Source organism: Globicephala melas, chromosome 7, assembly GCF_963455315.2.
Source record: "Globicephala melas chromosome 7, mGloMel1.2, whole genome shotgun sequence".
NCBI lineage: Eukaryota > Metazoa > Chordata > Mammalia > Artiodactyla > Delphinidae > Globicephala > Globicephala melas.
In genome coordinates, this window is record NC_083320.1 from 51,594,099 (window position 1) to 51,606,766 (window position 12,668).

The window sequence follows — 12,668 nt, forward strand, 5'->3', positions numbered from 1 at the left end:
ACCCTCACTCAGAGAACTACGGGGAAGCTGTCGGGTCTGTGGCAATTTTAAAGCAGCAGCATTTCCACGAGTGACGTTCAGAGACAAAGCCTCCTCTGAATGTAGATAGGCAGGTCCAGACTGACAAAATTAGAGATGCTTTAACAACTTGAGTGGGCACTCTTGCCAGAAACACCTTTTAGTAGAGGACAGGTGACATGCCTGGCAGATAGGACCACCCGGGGTGGAGTTGGGGGAGTGTTGGGGAAGGGTGAGGCTGGGCAGCGGAATTGATTGACACATTCACCTGCCCGTCCTGACACAAACAGGCGCCCCCTTCTTTTTCTTTCTTTTAAACAGTGAACATTGCCAAGAATATAAACACAATCTCAAAGATCTCAAGCCCAGTTGGTTTGGGTTTTATTTCATTTAGCTACTTACTCTTAGTAAATAATAAAAACGACAACAACAAATTATTTGCATGCAGCACAAACATAAGGAAACAGAAAATATTTTATATTCATGTCAGTAACGAAAACTATAAATGCTAAATGCTTACCCTTGATAGATGATCTACATATATATAACCAACCCTGCAGTCAAGTTTTACTATGCCAGAGCTGTCTGTTACTTCGCAGTTTATTTGTTTCTCCTCCTAAAAGGAAAATGACATAACTGGTTTAAGTAGGTAAGGAATGAGAAGTTCATAACATATGTTTAAGGATGGTTTTTGAAAAGAAAATCATCCCTGAATACTTTCTTGGAAGACTAATTTCTGTTTACTTTGGGGATAAATCAATAGGAATATAAATACACTACATAAATATGTGTGTACAAGTATAGATTCATTCTAATATTCACATATAGTCTCCACAGAATAATTCCTGGATTTGTAGCTTTCAACCATGTTTCTGTGTTCCCTAACTCAAGGTTCCTTGAAAAATCACAAAGCAAGGAATTCATAAGGTCTATATTTCATTGGCTGCCTTCTGTCTGGGTTGTGAGAGTGTGATAAAGGTATTTAATTATAACTGTAATCACAGTTATATATATATTCAAATATTCAGGGAAATATAAATTTATATACATCTCACAGATGTATATTTCCCTGAATAACTGAGTTTTCCCTCTTACCATTGCAAACAGGCTCCCAAAGCTCTAGAGGAAGTGGGTAGTAGATATTTATAAGAGGTCAAAGGCCTTTCTAAATGTCCTTAGTGTGAAGAAATGGTCTCTGGATAAGAGGTGGGTAAATTTTTCTAAGAGGCAGAGGAGCATCCACGGAGAAAGTGACTGAGACTTTTCTCTTTCAAATTTAACATTATTAATACCTCACTGATGGATTTAAGTGCTCATGACTGAGGCACAGTGGTAAAAAGGAAAAAAAAAAGGAAAAGGTCTCCAGGTGCTCCAAACTCTTGCAGGAAAGGAGAAACTTGTCTACAATCTGGTTGACACCAGGATTTTGGAATTTGACGCTGGTTCTAGCATTTTGGAGGTCCTCTGGGATCGAGACAGTGTACGTGAACTTAAAATGCAGAGCAGTAACTCTGGGAGCCCAGCATGAAGGACCAATATGGCCTGTGTAGAGACCCCAACCATGAGGAACACCATCACAGCACCAGACGAGGTTGTACCAGTGAGAAAAGCAATGACACCCGGGCAGCTTGCTTGGATAACTGGACAATCGCTTCTGTCTCACAGTAGCATTGGTAAGCAGGAAGCTGACTCTCTTGATCTCAGTCAGATCCCAAGGAACTTTCCATTTTGATTAGGGGCACAGAGGAAAAAAATTACTGGAAGCCCGAGTGATAAGTCTGAATATTAAGACTCATACGCCAAATATTTATACCTCAAATGATAAAGTGATTTATACATTTACATTCTTTAAAAGTTAAGTAAAATATCAATGTAGTATCATGCTACTGTAGTTTTCGATTCTTACCAGATCTAAAATCTTAATGAAGTAAAGACCAGTGGGTAGTCTGATATGCAGAGTTGTCTCATACGCATCATCTCCGGCATTAAATAAGGACACGTTCAACATTAATGTCTTCATACTTCCAACAGCAAGATAGGTTTTATTTTCATGTGGCCTAAAAATTAAGTACGGTTTAGTTTTCGTTTGGAACTAAAAATCCCATCTCTTCATTTATGTATCCTGAACATAAAATACTAATTTGGAAGCACAGCCATAGGAGATGACCCCACGCAAGTAGATGTAAATCCATTGTAAAAAGAACTCAGTTTCCCAGGTTTCAGATAAATTCAGTTAGTTATTACACAGGAAAAGTTTTCTAAAAGTTTTCTAGTCTGCTTTCTGTTTAACTTCTTGCTTCTATCATTTTAGCATATTTTTCTCATTATTTCAAAATATCTTCCTAAAAGAAAAGATTTTTTTTTTTCTTTCTTCATTCTTGAGTAGACATTGAACTGGCTGCTGCCAAAGCCAAAGGAGAATAGACTATTTCCACCAAAACAGACGATGCTTTGGTGGAAGTGAGCATGGCATGGGAAAGGACTGCTATGGCCAGCATGTGGGTGCCACTAAAACCTGTTGAACTATAATGAATTTCTTAAGGCAGGCTGGTCACCTCTACCAATAACCAGACCAAATTAAAAATAGAATTGCGGAAGTGTTTCACCATCTTGTGAACTGGAAAGGGAACACTGCTACAAATCCAAACACGTAAGTGAGTTCAAGTTCTGGCTCTGGCCCCCGTTCTTCCGGGGGAGAGGTCATTTAGCATTTTAAAGACTCAGTCACCCCACCTGTAATAATAACTACTGTTCAGTGAAGATATGACTCATGCACATTCCATGAAACCCCCAAGGAACCTGAGGTTTAAGAAATGTATTCAAGGTACCACAGCTAGAATGTTCTAAAGTCTCAAGGCAACCCATTCCCTTTACTGATTAGATGGTTAGAAGAGCTCAGAACCTGCTACAGCATATCATGATTCTGTAAGCTGTCCTCAAAAACAGACACTCTTAGATATCAAAGTATTTAAATTAAAAACAAATTAGTTCAACCAGAGAAGAATATGACCCAAAGCAAAATATCAGACGAGGATAATCATAACAATAAGAAAGATATTCACCTAGCAACTAGAGTTTAGAAAACATTTCTTCAACAATGCTTACATTGTATCATTCTAATCAACATCTGTATTTGTGTTTGAATAAACTATTTATGGAAATGTTAAACACATAGTAGGCATTTAGTAGTTATTTGTGAGTTGATTTAAGACAGAATGTTTAAGGACAGAGTTAAAGAACAAGTTTCAAGATTGATGCTTTTAAGCATTACTTGAAGATGAAGAGTGATTTTAATTGAAAGCCCCTGTATAACAATCGTTACATCTATTACTCCCACATACAAAAATAGTATAACAAATTCCCAGCTTTGTAGAGCTTATAAAGGGCAGATTTATAAACAGATGTAAACAGATATTAGAAATACTTGAAAAGAGTTATGAACGAAGGGCTCTGGGACCAGGGCGGGGACCCATTTTGCCTGGGGGTAGCAAAGGCATGTTGCTTCTTGCTTTTGTACTATTCTAGTTATTTAGGTTGAGCTGAATGAAGATTAAAATTTCTTTTCTTAAATAAAGAACATCTGAAAATTTCATGATTGAACTGGCATTCACTTGGATTATACTCTTAATTGATTTGTCAAGTCCTCTTCCAATTTTCACACTACTGGGGGCGGGTGATGGTCACTTTGCAGAAAGCAAACTTGATAATGTCACGTGTCTGCTTCCTTTCCTCCAGTGCTTTCAAGATAGAGTTCTGATTAGTGCAGCAGATGCAGCCTGCAAGAGCTGGTCGTGCCTTACTTTCCACTGCACAACCCATTCCTTCCCTTTAGCCATGCTCACCTACAAACAGGGGTCCAAACACCTGTGTTTTGTGTCCTATTTCAAGCCATCCCTCTGCCTTCAACCTCTTCCCTCTTCATGTTATCTGGTTAACTTATACTTGTTCTTCAAGACTCAGCTTGAGTGTCAATGTTAAGAGTCCTCAGAAGTTCTTCCAGTTGATACTTATTGCTAAGCCCCTTCACCCAGCATTGCATCCTCCCCAACAGAAATGGCTTCTCTCTCTGCCACTTTCCCACACACTGGGCAACCCTCTAATGCAATATGTTCACACTGTCTGGCTTTTCTCACCACTAGAATAAGTTCTCTTGGAGAAAAGGTGCCGGGTCATGAATATCACTGTTTTCTCAGAGGCTAGCAACACAGTGTTGAAAATATATGTGTGGTATGTAAGTGTATCAAACATTAAAAAGGGCTGGATAACACTAAAAAAAAAGTCTGAAAGATTGAGGAAATTACTGGATAAGTGACTGTTAAGAGTTCATGAACTCATTATACATTCTATGAAATTAGAGCCATGCTTATCTGTTCTGTGACGGTATGCAAATTCCAAATGTTTCATTAAGATAAAGTAAACATCTACTACTACCACATCATGTGATCTATACCCCGCCCATATAACCTAATGTTTTAGTGGCAATACAACTATTGAGTTGACCAATAAATTAATGGCAACATCGATACTGTTTGAGTTTGAATTTGAGAAGCAAATTATTATGAGCCTCAGAATCTACAAACCAAATTATTATAATTTTGAACACTTCCCCCTACTTTGATACTTCTAATAATATATCTATGAGAAACTGGACATTTCACTTAATACCTAAAAGTTCTTCCCTTCTTATCCTAATTGTTTTTCACTTTAAACCTTCTTATCAAGGTAGGACATACATATAGAAAAATGTGCACAACCTAAGTGTAGAGCTCAGCAAATTTTTATAAACTGAATACATGTGTGAAACCAGCACCCAGATCAAGAAAACCATATTGCCAGCACCAAAGAAATACCCTTGTGCCCCCTTCCAATTCTTGGCCCTGCCCACCATCTTGCTTTTACTAGTATAGACTGGCTTTGCCCAGTTTTATATTTCATATAAATGGAATCACTGAGTATGTAATCTTGGAGTATCCAACATTCTTTACTCAAAATTTTGTTTTTAAGTTTAATCTATATTGATGCATGGAGTTGTAAATCGTTTCTTCTTCTCATTGGTGTGTATACTAATTTTTGTAAATATGCCACATTTTATTTATCCTTTCAACTATCATTGGGAATTTTGGCAATTACAGTTTGGAGCCTTTATAGTTTTCCAGTAAACATATATAGATAATTCCATTGTGTCAGTCTGTCTGTCTATCTATGAGCAGGCCCTTATGGTTTATTAACCCAGGACTAATTCCTGAAAAAAAACTCTAAATCTGGCTAATTTTGGCAACCAGCTTAAATTTTACTAACAAATTACATTAAAAAAATAAAATATAAAGGAACTATATTTAAATAATAAAAAATAAAAATGTCCTACAGGATTATCATATAAAAGAAAGCATACCAGAGAGTAGGGGTTCAAAAACTGCTGCCTGAAGACCAAATTGGGACCGCTGCCTGGTCTTGTAAATAAAGGTTTATTGGAACACAGCCATGCTCTTTCGTCTGTGGCCACTTTTGCCCTATGACGGCAGAGTTGAGCAGTTGCGACATCTCTGTCCCACAAAGCCTAAAAATATTTACAGTCTGTCCCTTCAAGTAAAAAGTTTGCTGGCTCTGCCACTGGGCAGTCTGACTGAGGAGCATAATTAGTTTCAAAATAAGCGTACCACATCATATTACTATATTTAAAACCTGTATTATTCTGACAATAACAGAAGCTTCATTATTTCAGATGGCACCCGATGCTGCCTTAGAGGAAACGATCTCCCAGACCTCATAATTCCTTGTCTGGTACTAAAGACATCGAGGAGAAAGGAATGAAGAAAATGTCCCTATGTAGCATTTCTAGTTCCGATCCCCGGCTTTGAGAAGCTGGATATTTCTGGAAGGATGTATGATAAGTAACAAGGCAGTACCTCTTCTGAATCATGGCTATCATTTCAGGGTGGAAGAATCTGACTCCGTCATAATGTGCTATTCCTCCCAGTGTTTGAGGGGATGGCTGACTTATTCTTGTGTTGTAAACCTTTGTGTTACACAAGCACGCATCTGCTTGGTGGCCCTGTGATAAAGGGCAGAGTGAAGACGTGCGGGAACATGGCTGTCCCACATCCCCTCTACTTCTCTAGAACCACGTTACAACTAAAGGAAACTAAGAGGTTCTAGAAGTAAACTTCAGCTTGACATTAAAGTTTAATTAAGACTTGTAGAAGAGCTGCCTATAAATAGACATTTATAAAATATTCTGGCTTGTAACCAAAGCATTAGTCACTGAACACCTTTGGGAAAGAAGTTGGCACTTAGACAAGCGACAGAAGGTGAAAGCACTGCATAAACAGCTAGGTTCCAAGACAACAGCAAATGAAAGAGAAACACAGTATTCACATTTCAACAGCGAGGCTGCTGGTCTGTTTTCCATTTTTAAGCTATTTTGCCACATTACCATAATTACAATTCTACTCTTTATGTGTGTGTGTGTGTATATATATATATGTGTATACATCTTACTGTATCTTGATTAACAAGGTGCTGTCAGAAAGATACCCACTAGCTTTTTACATGAGACATAATAAAGGACCAGGTGCACATCTGGAAGTGTGACAAGGCCGAACCAGAGCTTTCCCCGGGAATCGCAGTTCATTCTTTATTAAAACATGCATAATGCAGACTTGAAATTTACAAAGCAGCCTAGAATCCATGTAATTTAAACAAATCAAGATACTGTGTACATACAGAATCATAACTTAATAAGTGAAAGGAAAAACAGAAAAATGATGTATTTCGGCACCAGGCTCTACGTTTTTCCTGAATGAACGCTACTGTTCTATTTTGTGAGAAATGCTCCCTAAGTCTTCATATAATTAATGCATTTTGCCTTGATAAGATGAATGACTGCTTCATAGCTAACATGTTTTTAATCAAGATGCTAGAACAAAATATAACAGAAATTGCTATGTACCCAGGTCAAGGTAATACGAGTCATTTATTTGACAAAAGACTAGCCTGCGGCAAAGTGGCCTCAGGCCCAAGTAAAATTTTGTCCTCTTTTTTCTTTATTACTGACTTCAGGGAAAAAAATAAAATAGTGGAAAATTCTCATCTACTGGGCAATATCAGATACCTGACATTTAAGAAGATTTTACTGAACAGACAAATTCACTAAGATGCCAAGGAGGATAGCAGAAGAACATGGATTGGAAGATAGAGCTAGGAATTAGAATGTTTAGTGTATGAAGCATACGATTCCTCTTCCCCAAACTCTGTGACATCAGTGAGGCATATATTCCCACTACCTGCATTTTAAAAATGGACAGTTTTGTTACACTCACTCTTTTGGGGGTAACAGCACAGTGCGGTTACACACCGCTCACTGTCTACCCAACAGTGAGTTCCCTTCTTAGCTGCTAACAGAACCCTGGATTCGCCAGGCAGTCGGTAGTATCCCCTTGATACTGCAGAAGCTAAGCCCCCAGCTCAGCTTCAGGGAGTGAATTATGATTGATCTACTATGATCGTGACGACTCCATCCTCTTTCAACCAGGATAGATCAGGGGCAGCATGTGACACCACTCTGGTTAATCAGAATAAGGCGTCTGCTCAGACACTTCCCTTCCTTGAAAGGCAGCCTCAGGAGGACATAGAATTTTGCTCCTGCCCCTTTCTGTTTACTGGGAACCTTGGTGCCCCAGCCGCCACAAGGGAAAAGCCAAGAGAACTGGAAAGATAACCATGAACCACGAAGGCCCAGATTTTGGTAGCTTCTCACTAAACCTGCAACCACCTTCTCCAGACTGCTTATTATGCAAAAGAATTAAACACCTTTGTTTAAGTTACTATTAGTCCCGTACTCTGTTACTCACAGTTAAAAGCATTCCTCACTGACATGAAAGCACTTTTGTTCAGGAAAAACCTCCATCACTTACCCTGGAAGCATGACGGAGGCACAGAAGAGAAGTAGTGTCATTTAGATCAGTCATCTCTGCGAAAGACTCGATTTTAAATTACCTAGGTGATGGTTAATACCTGCTCTACTATTTGTAATCTTTTAGATAAAGTCATATTTGTTCATTTTCATTTCGCACTGTAAGTCCATTTGAATGTGGTTTACCGTCCTGAGAATTTAGAGATTCAGGAGGAAGCCTCAACTTAACGAAAACATGAGATGGAGTGCATCAGCACTATTTAGTTTGCTGTCGGCAGTCTATTAGTGCAGCCATCAGAAACTCATCATACCTGAAGCAGGTATGTAGCTCTGAGACACAGAAATACCACTAGTGCCAGCAGAGTTACAGTCGGGAGAAGGCATAGGACATATGGTTGCAATTTGCCTACCACGACCGAGAAGGCAGAGAGGACTCCTTTGAGGGAGAGGCAAATTGTTCTCTGAGAGAGCATCATTTATTAAAATGCAAAGTAGTTTGTCAGAACCCTTCACCCGTGGGCCTAAAAACTAATTCAAAGAGTTTTCATTTGAAAACTCTTCAAATAAGTTATTTACCTAATAGAAAGAGCCTGTAATCTTCCTAACTGATGCAAAACATGTGGGGCTTACACTTTACACTGGCCTTTAGGCCACTACAAACTTCATAGAACTGAAAACAACTGACCCAGGCACAGTCAGCAGCTATCTCGGGACATAAAGAAACAATAAACTCTGGACAAATAACCAGTACACGTGCAGAAAATGTTTAGAATTCACTGGCAATATTTCATTTTTTTATCCAAATGAAAACATTTTTATCGTGGTCTATAACTATTCCAACCATAATTTATCAAAAATAACACCTTTTCTCAAATCTTCATATGTACCAGGCTTTGTGCTATGCAATGCACTGGCCTGCATTATCGCATTTTATTTTTAAAACAACCTTACAGAAGCCCCAGTGGCCTAACGGATAAGGCACTGGCCTCCTAAAACAACCTTACAGAGTACTATTTTACCTTCCTGCCAATGAGGAAGGACGTTTACAGAGGTTGAAAGGCTTCTCTGAAAAGGTCATTCAGCTAGTAAATGGTAGATAGACTTGAACCAGGTTAGCCTGACTCCAAATCTAAACTCTAAACCACCACAACACTGGTTCTCAGATTTCAGCTTGATAAGAACCACTGACAGCCTTCTTAATAATGAACATTTCTGGCCTGGTCCCCATGGATTCTGATTTGGATGGTCAGGGGCCTAGGAGCCTGCATTTCTACCAAGCATCCCAGGTGATTCTCATGAAGGTGACTCAAAGACCACACCTTGAGAAAAACTGCCTTACCTTCTGTTGGCTGCCATACAAAATCATAATGGACTTGATATTTCGACTACAGGAAACATTATCACTTCAAATTAAAAATGCAATGTAGGGAATGTAATTTCTCGTGAGAAATACGTAATGAAGAAAAACTGATAATTCAATTACATTAATGATTTAATATCTTACTTCAGTAAGATATTATTTTCATTCTTCAGGAAATAAGCATTCTCAGTAATATTTCCACATAAATTTCAACATCTCATTTGTTTCACGGGCCAGAGGGACTGCAGTGAAAGATGACAAGGTAACCATGGAAGTGTCTGATTTGAGAAGATGAAAACACCACTTATTTGGAGCTTAGATAATCTTTCCCACACAAAATACTTCTTCTTATCAAAGGCCCATGAGAGCCAAAGCACCAGGAAGACTAAGCATTTTAGAAAGAAAACAAATATGTGAATGGGAAGGTTATAAATTATTCATCTAATAATTCAACAAAGGCACCACAATTACATGCTGGATTACAAAGCAGTTAGCGGTTGCTGTTTTTGGACTATCTAAGCAGCCAATCTGGATAATTTAAGTATAAAGTCCAATTATCTATCAAATAGGTTAGGGCTTCTTGGCCCTCAACTGTGGATGCTCAAGGCTATCCTGGCATTGCCTAGGTGAAAAGAATTAATTTATTCTCTGCCATATGTGATCCCACCCCAGCAGGGTACTCAGTGCTGTTTGTCAACCTTTTTACTCATTCCTGGTTGATTCCCTATCCCATTTATCTTCACAGCTATTTTCAATCTTTTCCCATTCCCTTCACAAGGTCCCAAACCCAACCTCAGAGCCCTCAACTTCCATATACAAACCCATTTTTTACTCTGGCCATCCATTAATTCTCTATATTTCCCTTCCTTCCACGTTAAAATTTCTTAATCAATGTCAGCATCTATTCACAGCTTCTTAGCTCAAGACAAGGGGAATCTTAACTTCTTTCTAAGGCTAACCCTTCCACCTGAGTCTGATCCAAGGTACATGCTGTTTCCTTTAGAACCCTGTTCCATCCTCAGCAAACATCCACTTGTCACCTACAGTGTTCCAGGCACTATTGGGAACGCAAAGATGAAAAGACAGGAACCCAGCTTGAAGCAGTGTACAGGATAGTGTGGAGACAGACAATAATAGTTCTGAGCACAGGTGCAATGGGACCAGGGCCACAGGAGGACTAGGTTTATGTAGCTGGAGACAAAGTTGTGGGGGGGCTTTACCTAGAAAACAGCTGAGATATATAAGATAAATAAGCATTAATCAGATAAGTCAAAGTGAAAAGATACAAAGGCTCAGGAGAGCATGGCATGGCCACACAACTATTCTGCAATCAATGGAAAAAAGTCCTGTGGAATTGCTGAGGAAGGGCACTAAGGACTTTAGATGTTAATGAGCTACTGAAGCCTTGCTATCAAAAGTGTAAGTTAGAAAGCTCACTCTGGAAACGTCTTGGTAGAGGAATTTGAATAATGTAAAATCAGAGGCCAGTAGCCCAGAAAGTGGTAAAGCTCAGTGATTCAGGCAGGATATTGAGTGCCTGATTTGGAGCAATAGCAGTAGAGATGGAGAAGTATGATGGATAAAAAACACATCTGGGTGGTAGTATTATAGGACTTGGTAATTTATTTGATGTCAGGGATAAGAGAGAGAGAAGAATGCAGGTTGAGCTCCAGGCTGTTGGCTTTGGTAACTAACTAATGGTTGTGTCACTGGTGGATAGTGACTGGGCACCCAAGACTGCATGTCTGATAGCCAGCTGGATGGGTGGGTGTGGAACTCAGAGACACTGATTTGGGCATCAGCAGAGGAGGCAGACCAGGTGAGGTTATGGTTGTGGGCAAGATTATCCAGGGAAAATATGGGAGTGTGAGAAGGAGTGAGAGAGGGCTATTAAGCGAGCCCAAAGAGGCAAATTCAGAGGTCCTCCAAACACAAGTGAGAAGGAGGGCCTAGAGAAGTAAAAGGAGAGTGGGAGTAGGATGGCATCCGGGAAATTAAAAGACATTGAAAAAAAGGAAGTGAACAGCTGTCAAATTCTTCACAGGACAGATCAAGTAATATACGAAGTGTCCCCTGGATTTAAGCAGACTATTTCTTTGTTCAATTTATTCTTTTCCCTGCCTTTGATCCTCATACTTGTTTATATCTTCCCATAATTAAATAACATTTGATAAATACATAAAAATTCAGTTGAACCTACTTGTTCCTAATAAATTCTCCTTCCCTTAATCACTGATGCTGCCATTTAGCTATGACTGCACAGAAATTTCTGTTAAAATTTGCCAGCGACATCCTTTTCTCCCCCACCAGTCACATTTTAAGTGCCAACTTCCATGACCTTTCCTCAGTCATTATGCTCTCTGATTGCTACAAAATCACAGTATTAGGTCCCTCTTTTTACATTCTCCATTGGCTATTTCACCTTGGAGGTGGTTTCTCTTAGTTCGATGAAGATACTTTTTCAGTCTCCTGGAGTTAAGTCCTTATTCTTTTTAAGCTCTTTAAATAGAATTTACCCACCCCTCTCAAGATTTGATCCTTAGTTCTTTGTGAAATTCACATTTCCATCGCAGGCATTCACATAACTAATGTGAAGAGGACCTCCAAACATAATCCTGAACTAGATTTTCCACTGCAGAGCTACATATAGAAGTCTCATCAAATTCAACACACCCCAATTTAAACCTGCTTCCTCTATATCCCTACCTCCCCCAAACAGCCTCCCATATTCCTGCCCTGTCAGTGATGCCTCCTTGCCCTCTTTCACTTTCCATACACAACCAGCTCTTAACCTGAAGTGTGGATTCTCTCTCTCTGGTCCTCATTTTCACATCTTCCCTCTGGCATGCAGAACAATGTCAACAGAGGGGATATAGACATGATACAGAATTACAATGGTTTATTTCCCAACATAAATAATGATAGCAATCAACATTTATCCAGTTTGCACTGTGTGCACTATTCTAAGCACGTTTACATGTATGTTCTTTTTCCTGTTTCCCTTCTATGAATTTAGAAGACAAAGATGATTTATTCCCTTTCAAATGGGTCACATATATATTTAGGGATATCTTCGTTTTGTACATCAATCTGAATTATGTAACCAGTTTTTGGATGATAAAATACTAAGCATTATGTAGTAAAGGTTAGCTCATTTTGAACCAAAACTCTATTAACAGGCACTTACAGATGTCTGAAAAATAACTACAATTATGATAACAATAGCCCAAAGCACATTTAAATCCTGAAATATCTTCCGAGTTATCAGTGAAAGGTTAAAATCATGCTTGATAAAACCATGGTGCTCACACATTCTCATTCTTTTGAAAAGTGGTAATCTTTGAGTGTATACTTATGTGACTGCTGTACAGAACACTT

The 12,668-nt window shown here is 38.9% G+C and overlaps 1 protein-coding gene across 2 annotated transcripts in view; it reads right to left on the reverse strand.

Annotated features, from left to right (window-relative positions):
- ITGA4 (integrin subunit alpha 4) overlaps window positions 1–12,668 on the reverse strand; it is an 86,368-nt gene that overhangs the window by 14,459 nt on the left and 59,241 nt on the right. For both annotated transcript variants that reach the window (XM_030850512.2, XM_060302181.1), the window contains 2 exons: window positions 1,925–2,075; window positions 539–634 (listed from right to left, as the gene is read on the reverse strand). In XM_030850512.2, coding sequence (XP_030706372.1) covers window positions 539–634; window positions 1,925–2,075 — 247 coding nt within the window. The remainder of the gene's footprint in view (window positions 1–538; window positions 635–1,924; window positions 2,076–12,668) is intronic.